This window comes from Poecilia latipinna, unplaced genomic scaffold, assembly GCF_001443285.1.
Source record: "Poecilia latipinna isolate Pla-1442-1.1 unplaced genomic scaffold, P_latipinna-1.0 Scaffold8, whole genome shotgun sequence".
NCBI classification, from domain to species: domain Eukaryota; kingdom Metazoa; phylum Chordata; class Actinopteri; order Cyprinodontiformes; family Poeciliidae; genus Poecilia; species Poecilia latipinna.
This window is the reverse complement of record NW_015112624.1, coordinates 919,318-932,111: the sequence shown is the minus strand read 5'-3', so window position 1 is coordinate 932,111 and position 12,794 is coordinate 919,318. Positions and strand designations below refer to the sequence as shown.

Genomic DNA, 12,794 nt, shown 5'->3' with positions numbered 1-12,794 from the left:
ACACAAATACAAAAGCCTGTTGGTGTCATCATTTCTTTAGTTCTTATAGCAGTTATAGATTAAAAATAAGATAAATTCATTGCAAATAAACTACTAAGCACAATGAAGCCCAAACTGCCTGCTCAACAAGTGACAAAAAAACAACAACAGAATTTTGCAGATATTTTGTCATGTCTCATTCAGCAGAGAAAAACAGTCCTCTAACAATGCCGCTTCAAGGCCTCAATTTACTTCACTGACACCTGTTTTGTGTGGCTCAGCAGCAAACAATGTTAATGGATATATCTGACCGTTTCAGCATCGAGAGGTTCATTGAGGGCGCTCGTTTGCGTCATCGGCAGTCTGTTCCTTTTCATGGCCTGCGCTTACATAAGTTTGGCAATACAACTGAGAAATAGCAATTAGTCAAAAGCCTTGAGCCACCTCTTCACTATTGCACCGCCTCTTCATCACCATTTGCCCATTATCTTCCAAACGGCTCAGCCACATTTGTTGCTGCTGCTGCTGCCTTTTAGTTTGTGGAACTGTGATGCGCAAACTTAAACATAAATATTGAAATGAGACACTAGTTTATTTCTGATTCTGCAAAGACAATTATAATAGGTAGAAATTACAGGCCTGACCTGTGGAGATGAGTGGTCCTCAAGGTAGCGCGCCTTGCTCTTCTTACTGGGATATGCGTATAAGCAGAAAATGCATTGCTCCAAGGCCATTTCCAGCTCTTCCTTATAGGGATGGGAGTCATTGTTGCTGGAAGCAGCAAATTCTTTCTCCAGTACCCTAATCTGCAACAAATAAGTTGCAAAATAAAACCCAACAACCATTAAAACTGTTTAGAACATTCTTAAATTAAACTTTTGAGAAAGTATTTCAACCTCTTGAACTCCTCCCGATTTTGTCGCAAACCACAAACTTCCTTGAATCTTAATGGGATTCCATGTGACGGACTAACATAAACATGAAACAGCTCACAATATGAAGTGGGAGGAACAAACATCGTTTTTAAAATGTTCACAAATAAATGTCCCAGTTTTTAGATTTTTATTTTTTCACCTCTAAGTTAAATCCTGAAATTCAATGCACAGTTAGGCTATAAAACAAAATCCAATTAATCTGCGTAAAGACTGAAAAACTGAAGCTCCAATCTGGATGAGCTTGAACTACTTTGCAAACAAGAAAGAACTAAAAAAAAAAAACAAAAAAAAAAACAAGGTTTCTCCAAGTTTCAAATGCAATTAAAGAACTTTTAAAACACAAGCTAATTTGTCATTGTAGATTGATAACACAGTATCAATACTTTCTCAATTCTCTGCGAATGCTTCCCAACTAAGGGTCTTGTAGAGTCTTACAAAGAACTTCAGCAGGGCTCCGTCTGAGCTGCAGCATAAGGACCGACGACCCAGATACTCGTGAGCTGTACTCAAAAGCATCAGAGACGAGGGAAGCAGAGGAGTTTCTGGTTCATCTGAAAATCAGACGTCGCAGCGTTAATAATATAAGAAAAAAAAAACAAAGACAGTGAGGGAAATCAATGACTTTAACACACCTTCGTCGTCATCTAAAGATATATGCTGCCGAAGCATACAGTCAAAAGCAGCCTCCTCGTGTTTGATAATCCGATACAAGATAATCCAAGGCAGAACCGAGAAGAAATAAGGCTCCTTTGGATCATCTGAAGTACTCATGCTAAGATCAATCAGCTGGAGGAAGACAAAAAAAAAGAAAATAAAAAGACAAGAAAAACATGCAACAGATCAGAATAAAGCAATAAAAACGTAACTATTGAAGTTACGCGATTTTAATGCATTATTAATTTCACGTCGTTCGAACCTGAATCAGATTATTTGCCAGTCGGGCCATGCTAGAGAAGTGAGGGATTTTGCTCAGAAGCTCCGGTTCTTTTGTGAAGCAGATCTCGACGCCATCCAGCAGCTTCCTGATGGTGCTGACCCACTCCTCCTTGCTCGGAGCAGAACCGCCCGGAGCAGAGTTGAGCTGCTGCAGGGCTTCGTTCAAAGCCAGCTCGCTGCACTCCAAGCACTGCCGGTAGTCCTGCAGCTTCAGCAGGGAGTTCTGGTGGAGGAGCGGCAAAAAGTCAAAGAGTTTACCAAAACTGAAGCACAGTAAGATACGAAAGATCGGCTTTTCCAATACCTCAAAAGTTAATCTAGACAGATGTGTTGGATTTTGCTTTCCCGACTATGTCAATTGTAAGGACAGCAAAGTAACAGCTACAGGCTGGGTTCAGATGCATTTTTTCCTGTTTATCCATATTTCTAGAGATTAGATATTTCTAGAGCTAATCTTAAAGATTTAACTAAAACTAGTCAAAATTAAATGTAAAACTTCACAGTTAATTTATGGTGGTCTTTCTTATAATTGAAGGATTCAATATGGAGCCAGCTAAAATCATAGGGATGATAGAAGGGAAGGGAGGATAAATTGACTACAGGAAGGATAGATTGATAGATGGATGAATAAACTGACTGCATAAATGGATGGATGGACAGACTGACTGATACAGACAAAGGGGGAAAAGGATATAGTAGGAATGAACTGAGTGCAGTTTTCTGGCCTATCACAATCTTTAAAAAGCCTGAACTGCTGAGTTTTTTTGTATGAAAAGGAGGTAAAAATAACAACAGTTACCAAGTTGGCAACAGAGCAGTGACTGTTGTGTGTAGACATGTGGGCAGGTCTGTCAGTCAGCCCTCTATCACAACAGACAGAAGGGAGACTGGCTGACATTCAGAGGATGTACTGTAGATAAGATAAGTGGAAAAGATTGGTTTCTCATTCAAGTATCGATCAACCTCCAAAAAATTAAGGAAAGTAGGACCAATTTATCTGTGCACTCCTAAAATGAAGTCTACAATAGATATATTTCTCCATACATCTGAGATCCACTAATAATCTGCTGCCATGTTGTTATGTGGTAACTAAACCCACAGTTCCTGTGATGAGTGAAGAGCTTTGTAGCACTTCCAACCTGCAGTAGCATCAGCTGGGCGGGACGCTCTGGCGCCGAGCTGACAAACTCCAGAGATTTGCTCCTGTTCTCATAATTAAGAGTTGGCTGCAGCAGGCGCACAACAGACTCAAAGTCTGCCGACTCAAAGAGACGCTGGATCTCCTCTAAAGACTGACACCGCTCCAGCGACTTCAGCCTCTTGTCAATCTGTACATGGGATCAGGAAAAAAAATAAATATCATTCAGAGCAGAAAGTCCTCACATGAACTTTGCAACATTGTATCTACTGAATCCATTAAGACTTTGAGTAATGAAATATTGACAATTTGAAACCATTTGTTTTCAACGTTTACCAACCTCCTCCACGGATATGGCTGCATCTACACGTAGGTTTGGCAGGTTGATTGTGTAATGTTTCCCATCAGCGGTTTTTGGTTTGCTCTGCAACAGCCCTATGCAAACATCATAGCTCTCGAGGGCCAAATCCATATCTCCCTGTCAAGAAGACGAAAAGAAATTCAGCATTGCACATCAGTTCTGGCTAGACTGTGTGAAAAAGACAAAACCAGGAAACTTGGATTTTTACCTGCAGGGCCAAGAATCGTGCTTTCAGCCAGTAGACCCGCACCATGACGTCCAACCAGCTGCTCCCGAACAGATCTCTTTGGGACGAGCCGAGGGCCAGGATTAACAAGTCACCCTGGAAGTGTTGCCCGGGAAACTCGGAGTCAGCCGTCTCGCTGCTGGGACCGCCGCAATTTCTTCTTGGAATAACTGGCCAAGACAGAACAACGTGACTGAAAACCAACCATAATGAACAGCTAGTGTGGGGGGCTAAAGGTTTCAGTATGTTTTAAAGGAACAGTTCAGAAGGTTTTTGTTACACTTTGATCATGAGAAACAAATTTTACTCCTCTGCTTTAAAATAGTCTGAGCCTATGATGTTTTAGAAATTTAAAGAGGTTGGCTAGCGAAGAACTGACTGGCGATTTCGCTTGATTGTTTTCAATTAAAGGATAATCAGGTAAATCCAAGGCCTGGAAAAATTATATCACAATAAAACCACTTGAAAATATGAAGGTTGTTGCTTATGAATTTCTAAATAAGACTGTGATGATATTACAGAATAAAACATGTTCCCATCACTTTGGAGTTGTTTCAATATGCAGACAATCCAGTGGACAGAAGTCCCTAAATGCACCATAAATGTTTGGCTGTCAGAAAATCCAACCAACATGTTTGTTGCTGTGCAGCACTTAAAGCTGGTTGAATGCTGCTAGACGGCAGGATTTAAACCTTAGCTAAGCCTTCCTCCAGCACCAGCATTACTTACATTTGGGGTTGAAGTTCCTTCTGGTGAATAATTAAGTTATTTGTTGAATAACGCTGACAAACCTTTGGTTTAGGCCTCATTTCCTTCCATATTCACACCGTTTTGTTTTGTTGTTGCGTTTTACAAGTTGCACCACAAACCGTAACTCTGTGCACTTAAAATAGCTGTGCACTTCAACAGTTTGTGTTCAGCCTTAAAACAACGCTTTATTCATTTGGTACACATGGAGGTCAATCTGAAAGGTCTCTTCTGAAAAGTTCTGATACATGTGTTTATTGTTATACCCCTAATACCAAATATACGAAAACATATTTAGATTCAGCAACAATCCAAAAGAACATCAATTACAGGGTTTCTGCACACTTCAGTAAGCTACATTTGAGACTTTAGGAACATTATCATTTTAATTTCAGATCCGCTCCTCAGCAAGTTAAACTTAATTTGTCAACTTGTTTTGGTTTTTTTTAAATCAAGTTTTATCAATAAATAAAACAAAAAACAACCTGACACCAAGTGAGTGAAATCACTAACTTACCAATCTTCCCTTTGTTGTGCAACCATTGCTCCAGCTGCAACTCCATACAGGCCAAGCTCATTGTCAGCATTTCCTGTAGAGAACAAAAATAATATTTAAAGTATTGAAAGAACAAAGGTGTGAAAGAGTAACCAGACCACTGAATTATCATCCAAACTGCTCCATAGAAAATGGTTTCCTTTAGCTCTGAGCAGCTATTGCTCTTTCTCTGACACTGAAAATAGCTATTCTGAGTTGTCTTCCCACTGTAACAACATCCACACTGAAGGGTATCATCAGCACAACCTGATATTGCCTATGTATGATGCATTCATTGACTGCTAAAAGAAAAAACATTTTAAGTTTGAGTCAGTAGATCTGGAAATTATTGAATTTGGGTCACCAGTTCACTTCCCAGCAGAGCTCCTGACTTAAATAACATGTACTAGATGTACTTGACTCATTTAACAAATATATAAAAGTCAGTTCAAAATCTCCATTTCAGATTCTTTACTGAGGGTTGTTTTGACAGAAGTAATCAGAATTGTAATTTTGCTGTACATATTCCTTATATGACATTCCTAATATCGCTAATTTTGCTAAACATTAACCACCTTGTTGCAAGACTGCATGGAAAAGCTCTCAGTAACTGATACCTGAAGTTTGTGCCATCTTGATAGTTTTGGCCGAGATAGGAATTTAACAAGTCTTTGTTTGTTTTGGTTGATTTGTTTACTTATTTCGTTTACCTGGATGTGTTGGTTGCTGCAGTCCCTGAGAAGAGGGTTGGGGAGGCCCATGCTGTGTTTCCTCCAGGTCTGGTAAACCTCCAGCACCACAGCGGTCAGCCCCCGCGGCCACTCTTCCATGAACTTCTGACCAACCGCTTTCAGGTAGCGAATCATCAGATCCAGGATGCCGCCGTTGCTCAAATTATTGAGCAAGAAGCTGTGAACATCTTGTTGCTCTGACAAAGAGAAACGAAAAGCTGTTTCACTTATCATCGTGTTTCGATGCAGAGCCAGCCTCCACTTTAAAGATGTACATGGACAACGTACCGGACTCCATGAGTTCAACGGAGTCGGCTGGTAAGCAGTGAACAGGCTGAACGTCGTCCTTCCCGTCACACTGCGTCTCAAGATTCCCCAGGCTCTCGTCGTCGTTGTCGGGATCAAACTTCTTTAGCCTGAAACAGACAAGAAAATAATGTAACAAAATAATTTTTTTTTTTTTTTTTTTTTTTATATATTTAGGGTTTGACGTTTTAGCTCAGCCTACCTGGAAGGTAAGTATTTAAAAAGCAGCTCTTGGAAATCAATCTTCTCCTCCTTCTTGCATTTTGTGTTTCGAACACGTGCCGAGCGACGCTTGGCCGTCTCGCCGCTGTCCTCCACCACACGTTTTCTCTTTGGAGCTTTCTTCACTTTATCTGCCAGGGAAATGTCCATACCTGCAGCTGTACACAGAACAGAATATTATAAAACAGCAGCACACACTGGCTTGCTAAAGTCTTCATAGTACTTCAACATTCCCAGATTTTGGCAAATTACAAACAATTTTGAATGCATTTCGTTGGGCTTTTGTGTGATCAACCAACACAAAGTAGCACAAATTAGTGAAGTAAATAAAAAGGATGCACGAGTGTCAAATAATTTTTACAAGGAAACATCTGAATGAGAAGTGTGACCGGCATTTGTATTTAGGTATATTCTAAATTAGGGTTGAAACGATTAATCGGCTTAATCGTGATTAATCAATAATTGAAATAATTGTCAAGTAAATTGGTCATCGAATAATCGCTAAAAAAAATAAATAAATAAAAGCGTATACAGGCTAAAAAACACGGTTATTTGCTGAAACAACACCACTGTCAGAGCTGTGAAAAAACCAAAACTGTACAAAATAAATATATATTTTGAATTTAAGACAAAAACACCCAAAAAACTTCAAGTTTTAGCTTTATTTAGTTAAAATTCACGAAAGGAATAGTAAATTTAAATGATTGTTATTTTTAAAAAAAAGGAATAACATTGTTATTTGCATCTTTTAATTTATATCCAATATTGTATAAAAAAAACCCTTAAGAGATCTAATTAAAAATTTGTAGGATGTGCCAACTTTTTAATCTGACTAATTGATTAATCCATCAATAATCAATTGCTAAAATAATTATTAGTTGCAACCCTATTCATAAATGTGTGTTCGGTCATTAAATCTGACTGACCTGGAGATATTCTCAAAAATCCTGAATGGGGAAAAAAATGTCCCAAATGTGCAAAGTTGGCACCGACATGCCCCCTGCAGACATGCTACTGTAATTGCAGCAAAACATGCATCAACAGCGTACTAATCCAACAGCACTGTATACTTCTCAGAAATTCATTTTAAATCATACATAATTTTCCTTCCACTTGTAATGAACTACCTTGTGTTGGCCTACCTACAAACTCCAACAAAGACGCAGCAGTTTGTAATTGTAGCAAGACAAAATATGAATACAAAAGGATCAAGAAGTGTGAAAATGAAGAATTACAGAATGTTGGTGTAAATCAGCATTGTTTTTTTTCCCCAAAAGAGATTATGTAAACCAGCAATGCTAACCAGCAGGGGGAGCTGTAGTTGTGATCTCCACAGTCGTCTGACCGAGGGCGATTTGAGGCTGAGAACCCGGCTGGGGCAGGACGGCGGGCTCACTGAAGGTGACCGGCGGCAGGGACGAGCTGGGGCTGCTGAGCACCGTGGCCAAGCCCATGCTCACAGGACTACTCGGCTGGGGAAGGTTCGGGGGAAAGTTGGGGTCGCGGTACGCCGACAGGTCGATTCTGCAGCCCAAACTTGGTCGTGGAGGTTCGCAGGTCGTCTGATGTTTGTACATTGCGAGAAAGCTTTCGCCGACCTCCTTCCATCTGAGGTTAAACAGAAGAGACTTCAAATTTAAACATAAAAGAAATACTCATTGGAGAAACAAATATGTCTGCTCATGGTTTAATCTAAGGAGATTGCTAGTTTAAATTCTTAATTCTACTGGGACTACTTTATCTAATTCGAGAAGTTCAAAACGGGAACTAACGAAAGGCAGTGCAGTGGCTGAACCAGGACAAGGTCTGGTTTCGGTTCACGGTGAGAGAGGGTCTGTCTGCGCCTCCTTATCTCCAGAGCCTCTTCAATGATGGATCTGCGCTCTTCCTCTTCCACTTCCACATAGTGAATGGACATATTGCTGCAATAATTCAACAGCAAAATGCATGAAAACTTTCGGTGCTGTGCGGATTTAGACTAACGGTATGTAGCATGTATAAAAGATTTTTACCATTTTGTAAACATCTGCATCGTATCCCTCCTCAAGCAGGGCTGCTCCTTAAAGATTTTCTCCTTCAGCACAAGGCCTTTAGTGTAGCAATGGTCCTTCTCCAGGGCTTTGGCAATGAAGTATAAACAATCTGCAAAAATGCAAATTTCTTGGCATATTTAATATTTCACACTACGAAGGGAAAAATGCCTCGCTTTGTTCCCTTTAGGCAGATCACATAAATTTATTAAAAACAGTATCTGGAGTCCTCGACAAAACTAAGAACATGATTTGTACCTCCAATAGCGAAGAAACAGACTCCTTTCCTACTTGCATGGCGAGCCAAACTGGATTAAAGATAATCAAATCTGGGCTATTCTCTCTGAATTAAAGCGTTTTTAACCCTTCACACTGACATTCAGCGTAAAAGAGAGAACATGTGTTCAGGTCACCAGCTGAGATTGTCAGAGACATAACAGAGTAGATGGAGCAAAGCCGTTAAATTTTATAATGTTCGAAAAGCAGAACATTTATGAGGCTGGAAAACAACAATTTCCCAGCCTCATAAATCAGCGTTGAGATTTATAAAGAGTTAGAACAAAAACAAAGAGCAAATGCCTAACGTTTGCCTAGCACTAAAGCAAAGCACTCAGCTTTAAAAGATCAGCAGCAGGAGCGGCTCAAGAGACAGACAGGCGTCTTTAGACACAAAGTAGAAATCTGTGTTGGTTTCAGTAGATGAACATTACAGTAGCTTTTAACAGGTTACCCAAAATTTGAGACAGAATTTCATTTTACAGGCCTTTTTAGACCCATTAATATCAAGTTAATGGATCTAAACTGTAGTTGTGTTTCCAATGACCATACGTATATTTGAGCAAATTGGAATTATGAAAACAAATTTGCTTAATGGAAACAACTTTGAAAAAACTTCACATATTTTGACAAAAGGTTTTTGTGCTAGGATGAGGTGGTTTTCGGTTGTATTGAAATTAGTGTGGTTTGCAAAACTGCAATGGAAATACTCTTTTCATATCTCACGAGTTGAGTTATTAACAACCACTACTGGCGGAAAAGACGAAGACAGGAAGCGGTCGGAGGACAATAGGACTTGTGGCTTGGTATCAAATGCCTAACCTTAAAAGTCGGTGTCAGGGATCAAACATCCACTTTGGGAATTGAGCTCGTGATGATGTGCATTACTTACAGGTATAGTCACTGAGGGTGTACAGAATAGTGATGAGGTTGTCCAAGCACGGCCAGTGGTCCGGGTTGCAGTGCAGGCCCTCCTCAAACGCGTGGCGCGCCAGAGGTATGCGCACAAGTCGCACAGCCACCTGACCGATTTTATACCACATGTTCACATCGGTTGAATCCAACATGACAGCCTGAAGAAAAAAACAAAGTAGTAATATATATTTATCAGTACTATTCACATCAATTAAACATTTAAGCAAAGCAGGGACATGAACAAAAATATTCAGAATTAACCATAAGAATGGAGTGTTTACCTCCAAATAAAACTCCATTGCTTTCTCCAAGTCATCCCGGGATGCAGCCATACTGGCAAGGTTTTTAAAGGTGGAATATTTCAGCATCAGTCCAGGATGCTTGAGACCCACTCTTTGATCCTCTGAGGGCATGGCCTGAAATATTAAACAGTGTATAACATTTAACGACGAGGGCAAAGCACAGAAACGGCAACTCAGCAGTGTTAAACCACCAGCTTAGAAGCATCAGGTTACAACCATATATGGCAACTTAAATGATGAGTTTACCTCTTTGAGGAGCGGTGTTTTAAGCAGCTCATGGTAGGCCTTGGCGGACTCCTCAAACTTGTCATGTTTCTGGAGATCCAAAGCTTTGTGATACAAAGCAAAAGCTTCGGCTTCCTGCGGAGGTCAATTAAAGGTCAGAAGAGGTCATTCATTTCTACCCAAAGATCGGCGTAGATGCTGCTCGGCGTCATTCAGTCTGTACCTGAGCCTCTTTCGTCCGACTCTTACTGCTCCTCAGCGGGTCCTGACACTCATCGGCGGCTGTCGAAGCAGCATTTAGAGCCGCAATTCGAATCTGTAAAAGGTCAACGGCAACAAACTCAGTAACAGCAACAAATCACATGACATGGTGAGCGAGGCAAAACGGAATGGCAGCTTACCATTTTAAAATCTTTAAAGCAGCCCCTCTGCTGTTGAGGCTAATGTTCGACCGGTTCTGAAGGTTTGAGAAAAGGATACAATCGGAGTCAGAAATTTACATACACTCATCAAGGCTGAAATGACCATAAAACAAAAAAATACACCTTTAAATTTAAAATCAATCTTCTCTAATCCACTCAATATAATGGTTATACATGCTGGCTGATACATATACATGCACCTCAACTAATATTTGGTTTAATTGTTGCAAAGAAACCACACACTTTCAATTGTCTATCATTTTTCTAAGTGGATATTTAAAGTTTCTTCTTTCCCAGTGTCTTAGGGCTCATCTAAATTGTTTGGTTTCCCCTGCCGTTAGTCATGTAATTCCTAAACTTTCAGTAGCATTGAAGTTGGGGCTTAGGAGAATTCTAATGTGAAATTTTCAAAACCGGTTCTCAAGTTTGTTTGGAAAGTTTCCACCATCTTACCTGTCAAATGAATATTAACTCGTTTATTCTGTCATAAAAACAGACAAAAAAAAAAAAAGACTCTTAGAAATCCCAAGGTTTTCAGATTCAGTAACACTGTGCCAACTCTCAAGCATGGTAGTGAGAGCATAATGCTATGGTTTGGAGTGCTGTAAGAACGTATTTGAATGTTAAATTGGGAGCTGTTTCCAAGTTCTGCAACTTCTGGACACCCGCTAGTTGTTGTAACAGCACAATGATCCCAGTCAGGTCGGTTTTATTGTTTAAAAAAATAAATATTATGTCTGTTTTTTTCTGACATTAACCGGGTACTGTAGTTATAGATAAATTCATTAATTGTAGTAGACCTAGTAAATTTGTAACATTAAATAAAACAGCCATAATCCAATGCAAGCTCACTAGTGAGTTATTCATTCTATTTACTTGATAATAATAGCCCCAGAAGACACACCAAACAGAATTAAAATAAAAGGACAAACCGTATCAGCTAAGCTAACTTTACCGAATTGTCCCTTCAACTAGCCTGGTTAGCATAATGACAGCATGGGACTTATTTCAGTATTTGAATAACAGAACTACAACCCCGAACACAATGGTTGCTGTTTAGTTTGGACTACAACTATAATTCACATAATATAGAGCAACGGTTTACATTATGTTAAATTATATTCATATAGTGCTTTGCTAATTGTGCAAAAGCAAATTCAGGGAGCTAACATTAGCTTGTGTCTCAGAGCAAATCGTCGTTTCCTAACCTCTGTAACTTACCGTCCATCGTCGAGGTGCCTGTTTTAGTTTCCTGACACATCAGCGGGGCATTAAACACTTGCGGAAGTGGTTATATTTCAGTGATAAATAAAAAGATCTACTTTATTCATCATTCTTTGTTGCTGGAAGTCATGGACCCCGGGACGTTTGCAGCAGAAGACGTTTGCTACCCGCCAATTAGTAAAATCCTCGGTCATTGGTCAAAACTCTGTGAGTGTATAGATGTAACCAATGAAATGCTTCGATACAAGTAGAATTTCATAAACAACAGAGAAATGTGGAAAGTGGGTACGCACTATTCGTCATCCGGGAAAGCAAATCGTTACGCCGGATTGGTTTGCCCATATTTTCAGCAGGTGTTCTTTAAAGTTAAAACCGGAGAATCATCTTGACCATGTTCACTCATATTACGCGTTGTGGTTTTTGATATGGGCAAGATGTCTCTGACCATCTCTTTTCAGAAAAATGCCTTGTCTCCGTTTAAAATGAGAACTCCTCCCACTCCACTTTGTCAGCAGTTCTCCCCAGGTCCTCCCTCGGCCGAGTGTTAAAAAGCGTACCCAGCCAATTCATGACCATAGAACAGTGAATGTATTTGTAGAAAAAAAAAAGTTTTGTGATAAAGTGGGGTGAAGAAATAAATCATTAGCTTATTTAAAAAATTATCAGTACCTCCGCTTTATCACATTCGATGTATTTTGACAATGTTTGACATGTATTACCAATTATACGAAGTGTCTATGAGAACTGAACTGCACGTCCTGGCTGTTAGAGAATTTACAACAATGTATTATATCTGGGGTGAATAAGGTGTTGTTTTCTGACCATTGCAATATATACATTTAGGACAGACACTGTATGATTTTTTTATGATGATTTTTTTTTATTCCGTACGAAATGTATAATATAAAAACTGCAAGTAACGTACAAATATGAGTTTGTATCATTCGTTTTTAAACTTATATGTTTTTAAACTTAAATGTCTCAGTAATGTTCGAGCTGCATACTAAACACATGGCCGCTAGAGGGCAATCGTGTTCATGAAGTACTTCAATTAACTTTATTTCTTTTTTCTTTTTTTTCTTCCCTTTTTCTGTCTTTTTTCTTTCCTTGCTTCTGTCCTTTTTTCTGTCCTGTCCTCCTTCCTGCATCCTTCCTTTTTTTCCTTTCTTTTACATGACCACCCAATTGTTTGATCCCTAAGCTTTCCTGTCACGTGAAATCAGTGGTGGGAAGTACTTAAGTACAGTTTTCGTGTATCTGTACTTTACTTAAGTAGATTTAATA

General features: G+C 39.4%; 1 protein-coding gene across 4 annotated transcripts in view; it reads right to left on the bottom strand.

Moving 5' to 3' along the window:
- Nucleotides 1-11,690, bottom strand: part of cabin1 (calcineurin binding protein 1) — a 45,074-nt gene extending 33,384 nt beyond the window's left edge. For all 4 annotated transcript variants that reach the window (XM_015028275.1, XM_015028281.1, XM_015028289.1 and 1 more), the window contains exons 1-20: nucleotides 11,508-11,690; nucleotides 10,266-10,321; nucleotides 10,088-10,180; nucleotides 9,886-9,999; nucleotides 9,619-9,753; nucleotides 9,315-9,495; nucleotides 8,129-8,258; nucleotides 7,889-8,038; nucleotides 7,420-7,724; nucleotides 6,097-6,274; nucleotides 5,877-6,004; nucleotides 5,568-5,785; nucleotides 4,840-4,912; nucleotides 3,558-3,745; nucleotides 3,329-3,466; nucleotides 2,990-3,178; nucleotides 1,831-2,073; nucleotides 1,547-1,700; nucleotides 1,350-1,465; nucleotides 624-785 (exon numbers count right to left, since the gene is read on the bottom strand). In XM_015028275.1, the coding sequence (XP_014883761.1) occupies nucleotides 624-785; nucleotides 1,350-1,465; nucleotides 1,547-1,700; nucleotides 1,831-2,073; nucleotides 2,990-3,178; nucleotides 3,329-3,466; nucleotides 3,558-3,745; nucleotides 4,840-4,912; nucleotides 5,568-5,785; nucleotides 5,877-6,004; nucleotides 6,097-6,274; nucleotides 7,420-7,724; nucleotides 7,889-8,038; nucleotides 8,129-8,258; nucleotides 9,315-9,495; nucleotides 9,619-9,753; nucleotides 9,886-9,999; nucleotides 10,088-10,180; nucleotides 10,266-10,268 (2,898 nt within the window). In that variant the 5' untranslated portion in view covers nucleotides 10,269-10,321; nucleotides 11,508-11,690. The remainder of the gene's footprint in view (nucleotides 1-623; nucleotides 786-1,349; nucleotides 1,466-1,546; nucleotides 1,701-1,830; nucleotides 2,074-2,989; nucleotides 3,179-3,328; nucleotides 3,467-3,557; nucleotides 3,746-4,839; nucleotides 4,913-5,567; nucleotides 5,786-5,876; nucleotides 6,005-6,096; nucleotides 6,275-7,419; nucleotides 7,725-7,888; nucleotides 8,039-8,128; nucleotides 8,259-9,314; nucleotides 9,496-9,618; nucleotides 9,754-9,885; nucleotides 10,000-10,087; nucleotides 10,181-10,265; nucleotides 10,322-11,507) is intronic.
- Between the last annotated feature and the right edge of the window lie 1,104 nt (nucleotides 11,691-12,794).